The 19336-nt window shown below is 46.6% G+C and overlaps 1 protein-coding gene across 2 annotated transcripts in view; it reads right to left on the bottom strand.

The window, feature by feature from the left end:
• Positions 1-19336, bottom strand: part of CACNB4 (calcium voltage-gated channel auxiliary subunit beta 4) — a 194208-nt gene that overhangs the window by 136740 nt on the left and 38132 nt on the right. Inside the window, exon 1 of one of the 2 annotated variants that reach the window (XM_072122517.1) lies at positions 18904-19214. The exons of the other annotated variant lie outside the window; for it this stretch is intronic. Coding sequence (XP_071978618.1) covers positions 18904-18948 — 45 coding nt within the window. The 5' untranslated portion in view covers positions 18949-19214. Of the gene's footprint in view, positions 1-18903; positions 19215-19336 lie in introns of those variants that run through there. 2 annotated transcript variants of the gene reach the window in all.

The following is a 19336-nucleotide window of genomic DNA, read 5'->3' as shown; positions in this document are numbered from 1 at the left end:
GTTCCCCGCGTATATTATTTCCCGACAAGTTATCAGATGTGAAGAACAGTGAAGAATAGAATAAAAACAGTGACCACAGGATGATTTAAGTGAAAAACACAGTGAAGAATAGATTACAGATGTTCTGCACATCTGCTTACTTGTCGGGGTGATACGCTCCTCTTCTTCCACTGAAGTCTCCCCGTGCTGCCCGATGTCTTCCCCGTGCTGCCCGATGTCTCCCCCGTGCTGCCCGATGTCTCCCCCGTGCTGCCCGATGTCTCCCCCGTGCTGCCCGATGTCTCCCCCGTGCTGCCCGATGTCTCCCCGTGCTGCTTGATGTCTCCCCCGTGCTGCCCGATGTCTCCCCCGTGCTGCCCGATGTCTCCCCCGTGCTGCCTGATGTCTCCCCGCTGCCCGATGTCTGCCCCGTGCTGCCCGATGTCTCCCCCGTGCTGCCCGATGTCTCCCCCGTGCTGCCCGATGTCTCCCCCGTGCTGCCCGATGTCTGCCCCGTGCTGCCCGATGTCTCCCCCGTGCTGCCCGATGTCTCCCCCGTGCTGCCCGATGTCTCCCCCGTGCTGCCCGATGTCTCCCCCGTGCTGCCCGATGTCTCCCCCGTGCTGCCCGATGTCTCCCCCGTGCTGCCCGATGTCTCCCCGTGCTGCTTGATGTCTCCCCCGTGCTGCCCGATGTCTCCCCCGTGCTGCCCGATGTCTCCCCCGTGCTGCCCGATGTCTCCCCCGTGCTGCCCGATGTCTCCCCCGTGCTGCCCGATGTCTGCCCCGTGCTGCCCGATGTCTCCCCCGTGCTGCCCGATGTCTCCCCCGTGCTGCCCGATGTCTCCCCCGTGCTGCCCGATGTCTCCCCCGTGCTGCCCGATGTCTGCCCCGTGCTGCCCGATGTCTCCCCCGTGCTGCCCGATGTCTCCCCCGTGCTGCCCGATGTCTCCCCCGCGCTGCCCGATGTCTCTCCCAGCGCTGCCCGATGTCTCCCCCGTGCTGCTTGATGTCTCCCTGCTGCTTGATGTCTCCCCCGTGCTGCTTGATGTCTCCCCCGTGCTGCTTCATGTCTCCCCCGTGCTGCCCGATGTCTCCCCCGTGCTGCTTGATGTCTCCCTGCTGCTTGATGTCTCCCTGCTGCTTGATGTCTCCCCCGTGCTGCCCGATGTCTCCCCCGTGCTGCCCGATGTCTCCCCCGGGCTGCCCGATGTCTCCCCGCGCTGCCCGATGTCTCCCCGCGCTGCCCGATGTCTCCCCCGTGCTGCCCGATGTCTCCCCCGTGCTGCCCGATGTCTCCCTGTGCTGCCCGATGTCTCCCCCGTGCTGCCTGTTGTCTCCCCGCTGCCCGATGTCTCCCCCGTGCTGCTTGATGTCTCCCTGCTGCTTGATGTCTCCCCCGTGCTGCTTGATGTCTCCCCCGTGCTGCCCGATGTCTCCCCGTGCTGACCGATGTCTCCCCCGTGCTGCCCGATGTCACCCCCGTGCTGCCCGATGTCTCCCCCGTGCTGCTTGATGTCTCCCCCGTGCTGCTTGATGTCTCCCCCGTGCTGCCCGATGTCTCCCTGTGCTGCCCGATGTCTCCCCCGTGCTGCTTGATGTCTCCCCCGTGCTGCCTGATGTCTCCCCGCTGCCCGATGTCTCCCCCGTGCTGCCCGATGTCTCCCTGCTGCTTGATGTCTCCCCCGTGCTGCCTGATGTCACCCCCGTGCTGCTTGATGTCTCCCCCGTGCTGCCCGATGTCTCCCCCGTGCTGCCCGATGTCTCCCCGCTGCCCGATGTCTCCCCCGTGCTGCTTGATGTCTCCCCCGTGCTGCCCGATGTCTCCCCCGTGCTGCCCGATGTCTCCCCCGTGCTGCCTGATGTCTCCCCGCTGCCCGATGTCTCCCCCGTGCTGCCCGATGTCTCCCCCGTGCTGCCCGATGTCTCTCCCAGCGCTGCCCGATGTCTCCCCCGTGCTGCTTGATGTCTCCCTGCTGCTTGATGTCTCCCTTGTGCTGCTTGATGTCTCCCCCGTGCTGCCCGATGTATCCCCCGTGCTGCCCGATGTCTCCCCCGTGCTGCCCGATGTCTCCCCCGTGCTGCCCGATGTCTCCCCCGTGCTGCCCGATGTCTCCCCCGTGCTGCCCGATGTCTCCCCCGTGCTGCTTGATGTCTCCCTGCTGCTTGATGTCTCCCCCGTGCTGCTTGATGTCTCCCCCGTGCTGCCCGATGTCTCCCCCATGCTGCCCGATGTCTCCCCCGGGCTGCCCGATGTCTCCCCGCGCTGCCCGATGTCTCCCCGCGCTGCCCGATGTCTCCCCCGTGCTGCCCGATGTCTCCCCCGTGCTGCCCGATGTCTCCCTGTGCTGCCCGATGTCTCCCCCGTGCTGCCCGATGTCTCCCCGCTGCCCGATGTCTCCCCCGTGCTGCCTGATGTCTCCCCGCTGCCCGATGTCTCCCCCGTGCTGCTTGATGTCTCCCTGCTGCTTGATGTCTCCCCCGTGCTGCTTGATGTCTCCCCCGTGCTGCCCGATGTCTCCCCCGTGCTGCCCGATGTCTCCCCGCTGCCCGATGTCTCCCCCGTGCTGCCTGATGTCTCCCCGCTGCCCGATGTCTCCCCCGTGCTGCTTGATGTCTCCCTGCTGCTTGATGTCTCCCCCGTGCTGCTTGATGTCTCCCCCGTGCTGCCCGATGTCTCCCCGTGCTGCCCGATGTCTCCCCCGTGCTGCCCGATGTCACCCCCGTGCTGCCCGATGTCTCCCCCGTGCTGCTTGATGTCTCCCCCGTGCTGCTTGATGTCTCCCCCGTGCTGCCCGATGTCTCCCTGTGCTGCCCGATGTCTCCCCCGTGCTGCTTGATGTCTCCCCCGTGCTGCCTGATGTCTCCCCGCTGCCCGATGTCTCCCCCGTGCTGCCCGATGTCTCCCTGCTGCTTGATGTCTCCCCCGTGCTGCCTGATGTCACCCCCGTGCTGCTTGATGTCTCCCCCGTGCTGCCCGATGTCTCCCCGTGCTGCCCGATGTCTCCCCCGTGCTGCCCGATGTCTCCCCCGTGCTGCTTGATGTCTCCCCCGTGCTGCCCGATGTCTCCCCCGTGCTGCCCGATGTCTCCCCCGTGCTGCCTGATGTCTCCCCGCTGCCCGATGTCTCCCCCGTGCTGCCCGATGTCTCCCTGCTGCTTGATGTCTCCCCCGTGCTGCCCGATGTCTCCCCCGTGCTGCCCGATGTCTCCCCGTGCTGCTTGATGTCTCCCCCGTGCTGCCCGATGTCTCCCCGTGCTGCCCGATGTCTTCCCCGTGCTGCCCGATGTCTACCCCGTGCTGCCCGATGTCTCCCCCGTGCTGCCCGATGTCTCCCCCGTGCTGCCCGATGTCTCCCCGTGCTGCCCGATGTCTCCCCCGTGCTGCCCGATGTCTCCCCCGTGCTGCCCGATGTCTCCCCGTGCTGCTTGATGTCTCCCCCGTGCTGCCCGATGTCTCCCCGTGCTGCCCGATGTCTTCCCCGTGCTGCCCGATGTCTACCCCGTGCTGCCCGATGTCTCCCCGCTGCCCGATGTCTCCCCCGTGCTGCCCGATGTCTCCCCCGTGCTGCCCGATGTCTCCCCGTGCTGCCCGATGTCTCCCCCGTGCTGCCCGATGTCTCCCCCGTGCTGCCCGATGTCTCCCCGTGCTGCCCGATGTCTCCCCCGTGCTGCCCGATGTCTCCCCCGTGCTGCCCGATGTCTCCCCGTGCTGCCCGATGTCTCCCCCGTGCTGCCCGATGTCTCCCCGCTGCCCGATGTCTCCCCCGTGCTGCCTCGTCTCCGCACATCAGAATAGATGGAATTTGTGGACGACTCTCCATACATCATGCAGCCGCTATGGGAAGTAGAGCAGGAGTCAGTCTTCATGTACTGGGTAGGGCAGAAGACCCTATAACACACATGCCGTGTGCTGCCCACCAAGAGCGAGCCCTCCTGCCCCGGCAGTGCAGACTCCAGTGGTTCGGAGGACATTTTGGAACTTTCCTAAAAGTTTCCGATTCGTCTTTAGATGACAAATTCTTTTACTCTTTTTCTTTTGCTTTTACCCAACAAAAACGTAATGAAGTCCACCTGGCGCTGCCATGGCGTCTGATGGCCGGATCTCTGCCCTGGGCCGGTGCTGGATATGTGGCCTCCATACAACTGCACAATCTGATGAAACATGACCGGAGTCAGGGACATAAAGAGGAAGAATAAACGTGTGACATGGAGGGTGGGACCCTTGTAGGGGGCCTGAGAAGTGGCCCCCATAAGAATATGAGCAGAGATGTAAATGGGAACTACAAAGTGTTTCTGCCGCTGGTCTCCTCCGTGTGCCAAAGAAATAACTACAAGGAAATCTCCACTCAGGATCCATCCCGATAAACCGGGACATCACTCCTAGATCCAGGCACCGGGACTGAGGGATCTTCTTATATCTGATATCCATGGCCTCCTGCCTTCTAACATCAACTTTTGTAATTATGCTAATTAGTGTGACCGGCTTTGGGGGTGTTACTAGAGCCCCTCTGTGCTGTAGTTTCCAAGGCTGGTACACTGTCTCATCCTCCACCCTACTCCCTCAGCACTTCCCTATCCACTTGCCTGATGTAATCTCATACAGTGGGATGGGGGAAGAGGTCCTGCACAGTGTAACAGCCTGTGAAACTACAGGACAGAGGAGCTCAGGTAACACCCACAGGAGCCATTCAGACTCAGTGGGGCACATTTACTAAGGGTCATTCGGACGCACTTTCGTCGGGTTTCCCAAATATTTCTCTTTTGCCTTGAATTTCCCCGGGTTTTTAGGCGCACGCGATCGGATTGTGTCGCATCGGCTTTCATGCGGAATTTAAAAACTAAATTGTGTCACAAGATCAGCACTCGGAAGAAGAAGGTGAACTCCAGCGGACCTCGGCGCAGAAGAGACACCTGCAGGAACTCGGACGCACGAACTTAGTGAATCGCGCCAGAACCCGAATCCTCGTCGGACAACGCGTCACGGGATCGTGACTGGACCGGGGAAGTAAATCTGCCCCATCAGGGAAAACAAATATAAGAAGATCCATTGGGTTTATCATGATGGGTTTTGATGGTCCCTGGTGCCCCTTCTGTTGTGTTATAATGACGAGGACCATAACGAGCAGAGCAATTATCGGGTACGATCGATTAACCCCATACACTGTCTGCACTTGTCTGAGAATATCCCATGTAGTGTATACACTGAGCGTCCCCCCATCGCAGACCTTCTACAATCACCTATATGATATATGATACAGGATGGGGCCCTATAGGAGACACGATGGGGCTGGAAGTAGTTAGGGTTTAGTATTGGAACTCAGTCATAACCCTAATCCGTAATTTATTTGTGATTGGACGCACACATAACACTGGATCTAACGGGGTCAATACAATACTGAACGAATCGCAGAGTAAATGTCACAGATCCGTAATGTATCAGTAATGGGACATCAATAATATACAATACTGTGCGGGCTGTATATAAGTCACTCAGATCCGTATGCATCAGTAATGGGACATCAATAATATACAATACTGTGCGGGCTGTATATAAGTCACTCAGATCCGTGATGTATCAGTAATGGGACATCAATAATATACAATACTGTGCGGGCTGTATATAAGTCACTCAGATCCATAATGTATCAGTAATGGGACATCATTAATATACAATACTGTGCGGGCTGTATATAAGTCACTCAGATCCGTGATGTATCAGTAATTGGACATCAATAATATACAATACTGTGCGGGCTGTATATAAGTCACTCAGATCCGTGATGTATCAGTAATGGGACATCAATTATATACAATACTGTGCGGGCTGTATATAAGTCACTCAGATCCGTGATGTATCAGTAATGGGACATCAATAATATACAATACTGTGCGGGCTGTATATAAGTCACTCAGATCCGTGATGTATCAGTAATGGGACATCAATAATATACAATACTGTGCGGGCTGTATATAAGTCACTCAGATCCGTGATGTATCAGTAATGGGACATCAATAATATACAATACTCTGTGGGCTGTATATAAGTCACTCAGATCCGTGATGTATCAGTAATGGGACATCAATAATATACAATACTGTGCGGGCTGTATATAAGTCACTCAGATCCGTGATGTATCAGTAATGGGACATCAATAATATACAATACTGTGCGGGCTGTATATAAGTCACTCAGATCCGTGATGTATCAGTAATGGGACATCAATAATATACAATACTGTGCAGGCTGTATATAAGTCACTCAGATCCGTGATGTATCAGAAATGGGACATCAATAATATACAATACTGTGCGGGCTGTATATAAGTCACTCAGATCCGTGATGTATCAGTAATTGGACATCAATAATATACAATACTGTGCGGGCTGTATATAAGTCACTCAGATCCGTGATGTATCAGTAATTGGACATCAATAACATACAATACTGTGCGGGCTATATATAAGTCACTCAGATCCGTGATGTATCAGTAATTGGACATCAATAATATACAATACTGTGCGGGCTGTATATAAGAGTCACTCAGATCCGTGATGTATCAGTAATTGGACATCAATAATATACAATACTGTGCGGGCTGTATATAAGTCACTCAGATCCGTGATGTATCAGTAATTGGACATCAATAACATACAATACTGTGCGAGCTGTATATAAGTCACTCAGATCCGTGATGTATCAGTAATGGGACATCAATAATATACAATACTGTGCGGGCTGTATATAAGTCACTCAGATCCGTGATGTATCAGTAATGGGACATCAATAATATACAATACTGTGCAGGCTGTATATAAGTCACTCAGATCTGTGATGTATCAGTAATGGGACATCAATAATATACAATACTGTGCGGGCTGTATATGAGTCACTCGGATCCGTGATGTATCAGTAATTGGACATCAATAACATACAATACTGTGCAGGCTGTATATAAGTCACTCAGATCCGTGATGTATCAGTAATTGGACATCAATAACATACAATACTGTGCGGGCTGTATATAAGTCACTCAGATCCGTGATGTATCAGAATTGGGACATCAATAATATACAATACTGTGCGGGCTGTATATAAGTCACTCAGATCCGTGATGTATCAGAAATGGGACATCAATAATATACAATACTGTGCGGGCTGTATATAAGTCACTCAGATCCGTGATGTATCAGTAATGGGACATCAATAATATACAATACTGTGCGGGCTGTATATAAGTCACTCAGATCCGTGATGTATCAGTAATGGGACATCAATAATATACAATACTGTGCGGGCTGTATATAAGTCACTCAGATCCGTGATGTATCAGTAATGGGACATCAATAATATACAATACTGTGCGGGCTGTATATAAGTCACTCAGATCCGTGATGTATCAGTAATGGGACATCAATAATATACAATACTGTGCGGGCTGTATATAAGTCACTCAGATCCGTAATGTATCAGTAATTGGACATCAATAACATACAATACTGTGCGGGCTATATATAAGTCACTCAGATCCGTGATGTATCAGTAATGGGACATCAATAACATACAATACTGTGCGGGCTGTATATAAGTCACTCAGATCCGTAATGTATCAGTAATTGGACATCATTAATATACAATACTGTGCGGGCTGTATATAAGTCACTCAGATCCGTGATGTATCAGTAATGGGACATCATTAATATACAATACTGTGCGGGCTGTATATAAGTCACTCAGATCCGTGATGTGTCAGTAATGGGACATCAATAATATACAATACTGTGCGGGCTGTATATAAGTCACTCAGATCCGTGATGTATCAGTAATGGGACATCAATAATATACAATACTGTGCGGGCTGTATATAAGTCACTCAGATCCGTGATGTATCAGAAATGGAACATCAATAATATACAATACTGTGCGGGCTGTATATAAGTCACTCAGATCCGTAATGTATCAGTAATTGGACATCAATAACATACAATACTGTGCGGGCTATATATAAGTCACTCAGATCCGTGATGTATCAGTAATGGGACATCAATAATATACAATACTGTGCGGGCTGTATATAAGTCACTCAGATCCGTGATGTATCAGTAATGGGACATCAATAACATACAATACTGTGCGGGCTGTATATAAGTCACTCAGATCCATAATGTATCAGTAATGGGACATCAATAATATACAATACTGTGCGAGCTGTATATAAGTCACTCAGATCCGTAATGTATCAGTAATGGGACATCAATAATATACAATACTGTGCGGGCTGTATATAAGTCACTCAGATCCGTAATGTATCAGTAATGGGACATCAATAATATACAATACTGTGCGGGCTGTATATAAGTCACTCAGATCCGTAATGTATCAGTAATGGGACATCAATAATATACAATACTGTGCGGGCTGTATATAAGTCACTCAGATCCGTAATGTATCAGTAATGGGACATCAATAATATACAATACTGTGCGGGCTGTATATAAGTCACTCAGATCCGTAATGTATCAGTAATGGGACATCAATAATATACAATACTGTGCGGGCTGTATATAAGTCACTCAGATCCGTAATGTATCAGTAATGGGACATCAATAATATACAATACTGTGCGGGCTGTATATAAGTCACTCAGATCCATAATGTATCAGTAATGGGACATCAATAACATACAATACTGTGCGGGCTATATATAAGTCACTCAGATCCGTGATGTATCAGTAATGGGACATCAATAACATACAATACTGTGCGGGCTGTATATAAGTCACTCAGATCCGTAATGTATCAGTAATTGGACATCATTAATATACAATACTGTGCGGGCTGTATATAAGTCACGCAGATCCGTGATGTATCAGTAATGGGACATCATTAATATACAATACTGTGCGGGCTGTATATAAGTCACTCAGATCCGTAATGTATCAGTAATGGGACATCAATAATATGCAATACTGTGCGGGCTGTATATAAGTCACTCAGATCCGTGATGTATCAGTAATGGGACATCAATAATATACAATACTGTGCGGGCTGTATATAAGTCACTCAGATCCGTGATGTATCAGTAATGGGACATCAATAATATACAATACTGTGCGGGCTGTATATAAGTCACTCAGATCCGTGATGTATCAGAAATGGGACATCAATAATATACAATACTGTGCGGGCTGTATATAAGTCACTCAGATCCGTAATGTATCAGTAATTGGACATCAATAACATACAATACTGTGCGGGCTATATATAAGTCACTCAGATCCGTGATGTATCAGTAATGGGACATCAATAATATACAATACTGTGCGAGCTGTATATAAGTCACTCAGATCCGTAATGTATCAGTAATGGGACATCAATAATATACAATACTGTGCGGGCTATATATAAGTCACTCAGATCCGTGATGTATCAGTAATGGGACATCAATAATATACAATACTGTGCGAGCTGTATATAAGTCACTCAGATCCGTAATGTATCAGTAATGGGACATCAATAATATACAATACTGTGCGGGCTGTATATAAGTCACTCAGATCCGTAATGTATCAGTAATGGGACATCAATAATATACAATACTGTGCGGGCTGTATATAAGTCACTCAGATCCATAATGTATCAGTAATGGGACATCAATAATATACAATACTGTGCGAGCTGTATATAAGTCACTCAGATCCGTGATGTATCAGTAATGGGACATCAATAATATACAATACTGTGCGGGCTGTATATAAGTCACTCAGATCCGTGATGTATCAGTAATGGGACATCAATAATATACAATACTGTGCGGGCTGTATATAAGTCATTCAGATCCGTAATGTATCAGTAATGGGACATCAATAATATACAATACTGTGCGGGCTGTATATAAGTCACTCAGATCCATAATGTATCAGTAATGGGACATCAATAATATACAATACTGTGCGAGCTGTATATAAGTCACTCAGATCCGTGATGTATCAGTAATGGGACATCAATAATATACAATACTGTGCGGGCTGTATATAAGTCACTCAGATCCGTGATGTATCAGTAATGGGACATCAATAATATACAATACTGTGCGGGCTGTATATAAGTCATTCAGATCCGTGATGTATCAGTAATGGGACATCAATAATATACAATACTGTGCGGGCTGTATATAAGTCACTCAGATCCGTAATGTATCAGTAATTGGACATCAATAACATACAATACTGTGCGGGCTATATATAAGTCACTCAGATCCGTGATGTATCAGTAATGGGACATCAATAACATACAATACTGTGCGGGCTGTATATAAGTCACTCAGATCCGTAATGTATCAGTAATTGGACATCATTAATATACAATACTGTGCGGGCTGTATATAAGTCACTCAGATCCGTGATGTATCAGTAATGGGACATCAATAATATACAATACTGTGCGGGCTGTATATAAGTCACTCAGATCCGTGATGTATCAGTAATGGGACATCAATAATATACAATACTGTGCGGGCTGTATATAAGTCACTCAGATCCGTGATGTATCAGAAATGGGACATCAATAATATACAATACTGTGCGGGCTGTATATAAGTCACTCAGATCCGTAATGTATCAGTAATTGGACATCAATAACATACAATACTGTGCGGGCTATATATAAGTCACTCAGATCCGTGATGTATCAGTAATGGGACATCAATAATATACAATACTCTGTGGGCTGTATATAAGTCACTCAGATCCGTGATGTATCAGTAATGGGACATCAATAATATACAATACTGTGCGGGCTGTATATAAGTCACTCAGATCCGTGATGTATCAGTAATGGGACATCAATAACATACAATACTGTGCGGGCTGTATATAAGTCACTCAGATCCGTGATGTATCAGTAATGGGACATCAATAATATACAATACTGTGCGGGCTGTATATAAGTCACTCAGATCCGTGATGTATCAGTAATGGGACATCAATAATATACAATACTGTGCGGGCTGTATATAAGTCACTCAGATCCGTGATGTATCAGTAATGGGACATCAATAATATACAATACTGTGCGGGCTGTATATAAGTCACTCAGATCCATAATGTATCAGTAATGGGACATCAATAATATACAATACTGTGCGGGCTGTATATAAGTCACTCAGATCCGTGATGTATCAGTAATGGGACATCATTAATATACAATACTGTGCAGGCTGTATATAAGTCACTCAGATCCGTGATGTATCAGTAATGGGACATCAATAATATACAATACTGTGCGGGCTGTATATAAGTCACTCAGATCCGTGATGTATCAGTAATGGGACATCAATAATATACAATACTGTGCGGGCTGTATATAAGTCACTCAGATCCGTGATGTATCAGTAATGGGACATCAATAATATACAATACTGTGCGGGCTGTATATAAGTCACTCAGATCCGTGATGTATCAGTAATGGGACATCAATAATATACAATACTGTGCAGGCTGTATATAAGTCACTCAGATCCATAATGTATCAGTAATTGGACATCAATAATATACAATACTGTGCAGGCTGTATATAAGTCACTCAGATCCATAATGTATCAGTAATTGGACATCAATAATATACAATACTGTGCGGGCTGTATATAAGTCACTCAGATCCGTGATGTATCAGTAATGGGACATGAATAATATACAATACTGTGCGGGCTGTATATAAGTCACTCAGATCCATAATGTATCAGTAATGGGACATCAATAATATACAATACTGTGCAGGCTGTATATAAGTCACTCAGATCCATAATGTATCAGTAATGGGACATCAATAATATACAATACTGTGCAGGCTGTATATAAGTCACTCAGATCCGTGATGTATCAGTAATGGGACATCAATAATATACAATACTGTACGGGCTGTATATAAGTCCCTCAGATCTGTAATGTATCAGTAATGGGACATCAATAATATACAATACTGTGCGGGCTGTATATAAGTCACTCAGATCCGTATGCATCAGTAATGGGACATCAATAATATACAATACTGTGCGGGCTGTATATAAGTCACTCAGATCCATAATGTATCAGTAATGGGACATCATTAATATACAATACTGTGCGGGCTGTATATAAGTCACTTAGATCCGCGATGTATCAGTAATGGGACATCAATAATATACAATACTGTGCGGGCTGTATATAAGTCACTCAGATCCGTATGCATCAGTAATGGGACATCATTAATATACAATACTGTGCGGGCTGTATATAAGTCACTCAGATCCGTAATGTATCAGTAATGGGACATCAATAATATACAATACTGTGCGGGCTGTATATAAGTCACTCAGATCCGTGATGTATCAGTAATGGGACATCATTAATATGCAATACTGTGCGGGCTGTATATAAGTCACTCAGATCCGTGATGTATCAGTAATGGGACATCATTAATATATAATACTGTGCGGGCTGTATATAAGTCACTCAGATCCGTGATGTATCAGTAATGGGACATCATTAATATACAATACTGTGCGGGCTGTATATAAGTCACTCAGATCCGTGATGTATCAGTAATGGGACATCATTAATATACAATACTGTGCGGGCTGTATATAAGTCACTCAGATCCGCGATGTATCAGTAATGGGACATCAATAATATACAATACTGTGCGGGCTGTATATAAGTCACTCAGATCCGTAATGTATCAGTAATGGGACATCAATAATATACAATACTGTGCGGGCTGTATATAAGTCACTCAGATCCGTGATGTATCAGTAATGGGACATCAATAATATACAATACTGTGCGGGCTGTATATAAGTCACTCAGATCCGTAATGTATCAGTAATGGGACATCAATAATATACAATACTGTGCGGGCTGTATATAAGTCACTCAGATCCGTGATGTATCAGTAATGGGACATCAATAATATACAATACTGTGCGGGCTGTATATAAGTCACTCAGATCCATAATGTATCAGTAATGGGACATCAATAATATACAATACTGTGCGGGCTGTATATAAGTCACTCAGATCCATAATGTATCAGTAATGGGACATCATTAATATACAATACTGTGCGGGCTATATATAAGTCACTCAGAACCGTGATGTATCAGTAATGGGACATCAATAATATACAATACTGTGCGGGCTGTATATAAGTCACTCAGATCCGTGATGTATCAGTAATGGGACATCATTAATATACAATACTGTGCGGGCTGTATATAAGTCACTCAGATCCGTAATGTATCAGTAATGGGACATCAATAATATACAATACTGTGCGGGCTGTATATAAGTCACTCAGATCCGTAATGTATCAGTAATGGGACATCATTAATATACAATACTGTGCGGGCTGTATATAAGTCACTTAGATCCGCAATGTATCAGTAATGGGACATCAATAATATACAATACTGTGCGGGCTGTATATAAGTCACTCAGATCCGTATGCATCAGTAATGGGACATCATTAATATACAATACTGTGCGGGCTGTATATAAGTCACTCAGATCCGTAATGTATCAGTAATGGGACATCAATAATATACAATACTGTGCGGGCTGTATATAAGTCACTCAGATCCGTGATGTATCAGTAATGGGACATCATTAATATACAATACTGTGCGGGCTGTATATAAGTCACTCAGATCCGTGATGTATCAGTAATGGGACATCATTAATATATAATACTGTGCGGGCTGTATATAAGTCACTCAGATCCGTGATGTATCAGTAATGGGACATCATTAATATACAATACTGTGCGGGCTGTATATAAGTCACTCAGATCCGTGATGTATCAGTAATGGGACATCATTAATATACAATACTGTGCGGGCTGTATATAAGTCACTCAGATCCGCGATGTATCAGTAATGGGACATCAATAATATACAATACTGTGCGGGCTGTATATAAGTCACTCAGATCCGTAATGTATCAGTAATGGGACATCAATAATATACAATACTGTGCGGGCTGTATATAAGTCACTCAGATCCGTGATGTATCAGTAATGGGACATCAATAATATACAATACTGTGCGGGCTGTATATAAGTCACTCAGATCCGTAATGTATCAGTAATGGGACATCAATAATATACAATACTGTGCGGGCTGTATATAAGTCACTCAGATCCATAATGTATCAGTAATGGGACATCAATAATATACAATACTGTGCGGGCTGTATATAAGTCACTCAGATCCGTAATGTATCAGTAATGGGACATCAATAATATACTATACTGTGCGGGCTGTATATAAGTCACTCAGATCCGTGATGTATCAGTAATGGGACATCAATAATATACAATACTGTGCGGGCTGTATATAAGTCACTCAGATCCGTAATGTATCAGTAATGGGACATCATTAATATACAATACTGTGCGGGCTGTATATAAGTCACTCAGATCCGTGATGTATCAGTAATGGGACATCAATAATATACAATACTGTGCGGGCTGTATATAAGTCACTCAGATCCATAATGTATCAGTAATGGGACATCAATAATATACAATACTGTGCGGGCTGTATATAAGTCACTCAGATCCATAATGTATCAGTAATGGGACATCATTAATATACAATACTGTGCGGGCTATATATAAGTCACTCAGATCCGTGATGTATCAGTAATGGGACATCAATAATATACAATACTGTGCGGGCTGTATATAAGTCACTCAGATCCGTGATGTATCAGTAATGGAACATCATTAATATACAATACTGTGCGGGCTGTATATAAGTCACTCAGATCCGTGATGTATCAGTAATGGGACATCAATAATATACAATACTGTGCGGGCTGTATATAAGTCACTCAGATCCGTGATGTATCAGTAATGGGACATCAATAATATACAATACTGTGCGGGCTGTATATAAGTCACTCAGATCCGTAATGTATCAGTAATGGGACATCAATAATATACAATACTGTGCGGGCTGTATATAAGTCACTCAGATCCGTGATGTATCAGTAATGGGACATCAATAATATACAATACTGTGCGGGCTGTATATAAGTCACTCAGATCCATAATGTATCAGTAATGGGACATCATTAATATACAATACTGTGCGGGCTGTATATAGGTCACTCAGATCCGTGATGTATCAGTAATGGGACATCAATAATATACAATACTGTGCGGGCTGTATATAAGTCACTCAGATCCGTAATGTATCAGTAATGGGACATCAATAACATACAATACTGTGCGGGCTGTATATAAGTCACTCAGATCCGTAATGTATCAGTAATGGGACATCAATAATATACAATACTGTGCGGGCTGTATATAAGTCACTCAGATCCGTGATGTATCAGTAATTGGACATCATTAATATACAATACTGTGCGGGCTGTATATAAGTCACTCAGATCCGTGATGTATCAGTAATGGGACATCAATAATATACAATACTGTGCGGGCTGTATATAAGTCACTCAGATCCGTAATGTATCAGTAATGGGACATCATTAATATACAATACTGTGCGGGCTGTATATAAGTCACTCAGATCCGCGATGTATCAGTAATGGGACATCATTAATATACAATACTGTGCGGGCTGTATATAAGTCACTCAGATCCGTGATGTATCAGTAATGGGACATCAATAATATACAATACTGTGCGGGCTGTATATAAGTCACTCAGATCCGTGATGTATCAGTAATTGGACATCATTAATATACAATACTGTGCGGGCTGTATATAAGTCACTCAGATCCGTGATGTATCAGTAATGGGACATCAATAACATACAATACTGTGCGGGCTGTATATAAGTCACTCAGATCCGTAATGTATCAGTAATGGGACATCAATAATATACAATACTGTGCGGGCTATATATAAGTCACTCAGATCCATAATGTATCAGTAATGGGACATCATTAATATACAATACTGTGCGGGCTGTATATAAGTCACTCAGATCCGTAATGTATCAGTAATGGGACATCAATAATATACAATACTGTGCGGGCTGTATATAAGTCACTCAGATCCGTGATGTATCAGTAATGGGACATCAATAATATGCAATACTGTGCGGGCTGTATATAAGTCACTCAGATCCGTGATGTATCAGTAATGGGACATCAATAATATACAATACTGTGCGGGCTGTATATAAGTCACTCAGATCCGTGATGTATCAGTAATGGGACATCATTAATATACAATACTGTGCGGGCTGTATATAAGTCACTCAGATCCGTGATGTATCAGTAATGGGACATCATTAATATACAATACTGTGCGGGCTGTATATAAGTCACTCAGATCCGTGATGTATCAGTAATGGGACATCATTAATATACAATACTGTGCGAGCTGTATATAAGTCACTCAGATCCGTAATGTATCAGTAATGGGACATCAATAATATACAATACTGTGCGGGCTGTATATAAGTCACTCAGATCTGTGATGTATCAGTAATGGGACATCAATAATATACAATACTGTGCGGGCTGTATATAAGTCACTCAGATCCGTAATGTATCAGTAATGGGACATCAATAATATACAATACTGTGCGGGCTGTATATAAGTCACTCAGATCCGTGATGTATCAGTAATGGGACATCATTAATATACAATACTGTGCGGGCTGTATATAAGTCACTCAGATCCGTGATGTATCAGTAATGGGACATCAATAATATACAATACTGTGCGGGCTATATATAAGTCACTCAGATCCGTGATGTATCAGTAATGGGACATCAATAATATACAATACTGTGCGAGCTGTATATAAGTCACTCAGATCCGTGATGTATCAGTAATGGGACATCAATAATATACAATACTGTGCGGGCTGTATATAAGTCACTCAGATCCGTGATGTATCAGTAATGGGACATCAATAATATACAATACTGTGCGGGCTGTATATAAGTCACTCAGATCCGTAATGTATCAGTAATTGGACATCATTAATATACAATACTGTGCGGGCTGTATATAAGTCACGCAGATCCGTGATGTATCAGTAATGGGACATCAATAATATACAATACTGTGCGGGCTGTATATAAGTCACTCAGATCCGTGATGTATCAGTAATGGGACATCAATAATATACAATACTGTGCGGGCTGTATATAAGTCACTCAGATCCGTGATGTATCAGTAATGGGACATCAATAATATACAATACTGTGCAGGCTGTATATAAGTCACTCAGATCCGTAATGTATCAGTAATGGGACATCAATAATATACAATACTGTGTGGGCTGTATATAAGTCACTCAGATCCGTGATTGGACGCACATAACGGGGTCAATACAATACTATATGAATCGCACAGTAACAAACACGTCCCTGATTCGCCCCATTTATCAGGGCTTGCTGGGATTTGTAGTTCTCCCGCAGCCATGGACAGAGCGTTGTCTCTTGGTCGGGAGCAGCTGATGGAGATGAAGGTTTCTGGTTTCTGATACTACACAGAGGCTCCATCTCCAGAGAGCTCCTCCTCCTCCTCCTCCTCCTCCTCCTCCCCCTGAATGGATCCTGCACATCTCTTTTTCCTCCTTTTCTCAGGCACCCCCCCCCCCCCTCCCGAGCCTCCTCCTTCCTCCAGCTTCTCCATCAAAAATTTCAGTGCAAAACATTACAAAATCTAACACCCATTCCTATGGCAGCCCCCGGTGCAGGGGATGGGGGTCTAGTGCAGTGCTCTCCATCAAGGGTTAATATTGCAGGAGATGCTCAGCAATGCACATGGACCCCGGATGCAAATCTCCCACCATGGACACCCGGGCAGGAGAAGTGCTGCTACATGTCACCTCCTCCGCTCCCTGCGCTCATCACACCAGCAAGTTTACACATCTGCAATGACGTAGACCCCCAGCTTCCCCCCACCTATCCCCCCAGCTACCCCCCACCTACCCCTCAGCTACCCCCCACCTACCCCTCAGCTGCCCCCTGTCTACCCCGCGCCTACCCCCTGCCTTCACCCCGCCTACCCCACCTACCCCCCAGCTACCCCTCCACCTACCTCCCAGCTACCCCCACCTACCCCCCACCTACCCCTCAGCTACCCCCCACCTACCCCTCAGCTGCCCCCTGTCTACCCCGCGCCTACCCCCTGCCTTCACCCCGCCTACCCCACCTACCCCCCAGCTACCCCTCCACCTACCTCCCAGCTACCCCCACCTACCCCCCACCTACCCCTCAGCTACCCCCCACCTACCACCCACCTACCCCTCAGCTACCCCCTGCCTACCCCGCGCCTACCCCCTGCCTTCACCCCGCCTACCCCACCTACCCCCCAGCTACCCCTCCACCTACCTCCCAGCTACCCCCAGCTACCCCCCACCTACCCCTCAGCTACCCCCCACCTACCACCCACCTACCCCTCAGCTACCCCCTGCCTACCCCGCGCCTACCCCCTGCCTTCACCCTGCCTGCCCCACCTACCCCCCAGCTACCCCTCCACATACCCTTCACCTACCTCCCAGCTACCCCCACCTACCCCCCAACCTACCCTTCACCTACCCCCCACCTACCCCTCCACCTACCTCCACCTACCCCCCAGCTACCCCCCACCTAATCCCCACCTACTCTCCACCTACCCCCACCTACCTCCCACCTACCCCCCCAGGTACCCCCCACTTACCCCCCACCAGACCTGTTTATGAAAATCAATGACTTCTTACATAACGATCCATTATTGCATTGCCGATCCTTTACCCTTTCCATCCCGACACAAGTTAAAGGGATCTTCCTGCAGATGATTCCTCCTCCTCCTCAATAGGGGATCATCCAAAATCTCCGTTTTCAGGACACAAACCACCAATGCAACAAAACCCCCAAGGAGCTGCCCGATAGATGAGAAGAGGGGGGACACTTACCGCCTCCGAATCTTCAAATCCATGTAGGTACAAATTGTCGTACATGGAGGTCCACAATCCAATGCACCTTCCGATCCAGAAAGAAGAAGCGCGAGCCGGGAAGGGGAGGCCTCAGCGAGACAGCGAGGAGGCTGCATTCATATTACAGGGGAGGGGATCCCTGGAGGCAGCGAGGACCTGGCATCCTTATCTCTGCTCCAAATTCAGAGCATGAAAGCAAAAGCCTTCCCCAGCGAGGAGCGGCGCCCGCAGCCAGGAGTGTGCCCTGCCATTGGCTGCCATCCCTCGGCTCAGTGCTCATTCGCTGTGATAGTAAGATGACGAGGAGAAGGTCTGGGATGTGCGAGGATCCGGCTCCTCCTTCCCTCTCCCCGGCTCCTCACTGCAAGGAAAAGAAATTCTGCATTTTATTGCACGAGACCCGGAAAGAGAT

This window comes from Engystomops pustulosus, chromosome 8, assembly GCF_040894005.1.
Source record: "Engystomops pustulosus chromosome 8, aEngPut4.maternal, whole genome shotgun sequence".
NCBI classification, from domain to species: Eukaryota; Metazoa; Chordata; class Amphibia; order Anura; family Leptodactylidae; genus Engystomops; species Engystomops pustulosus.
Note: the sequence above shows the minus strand (reverse complement) of the source record. Positions and strands in the feature narration are given on the sequence as shown.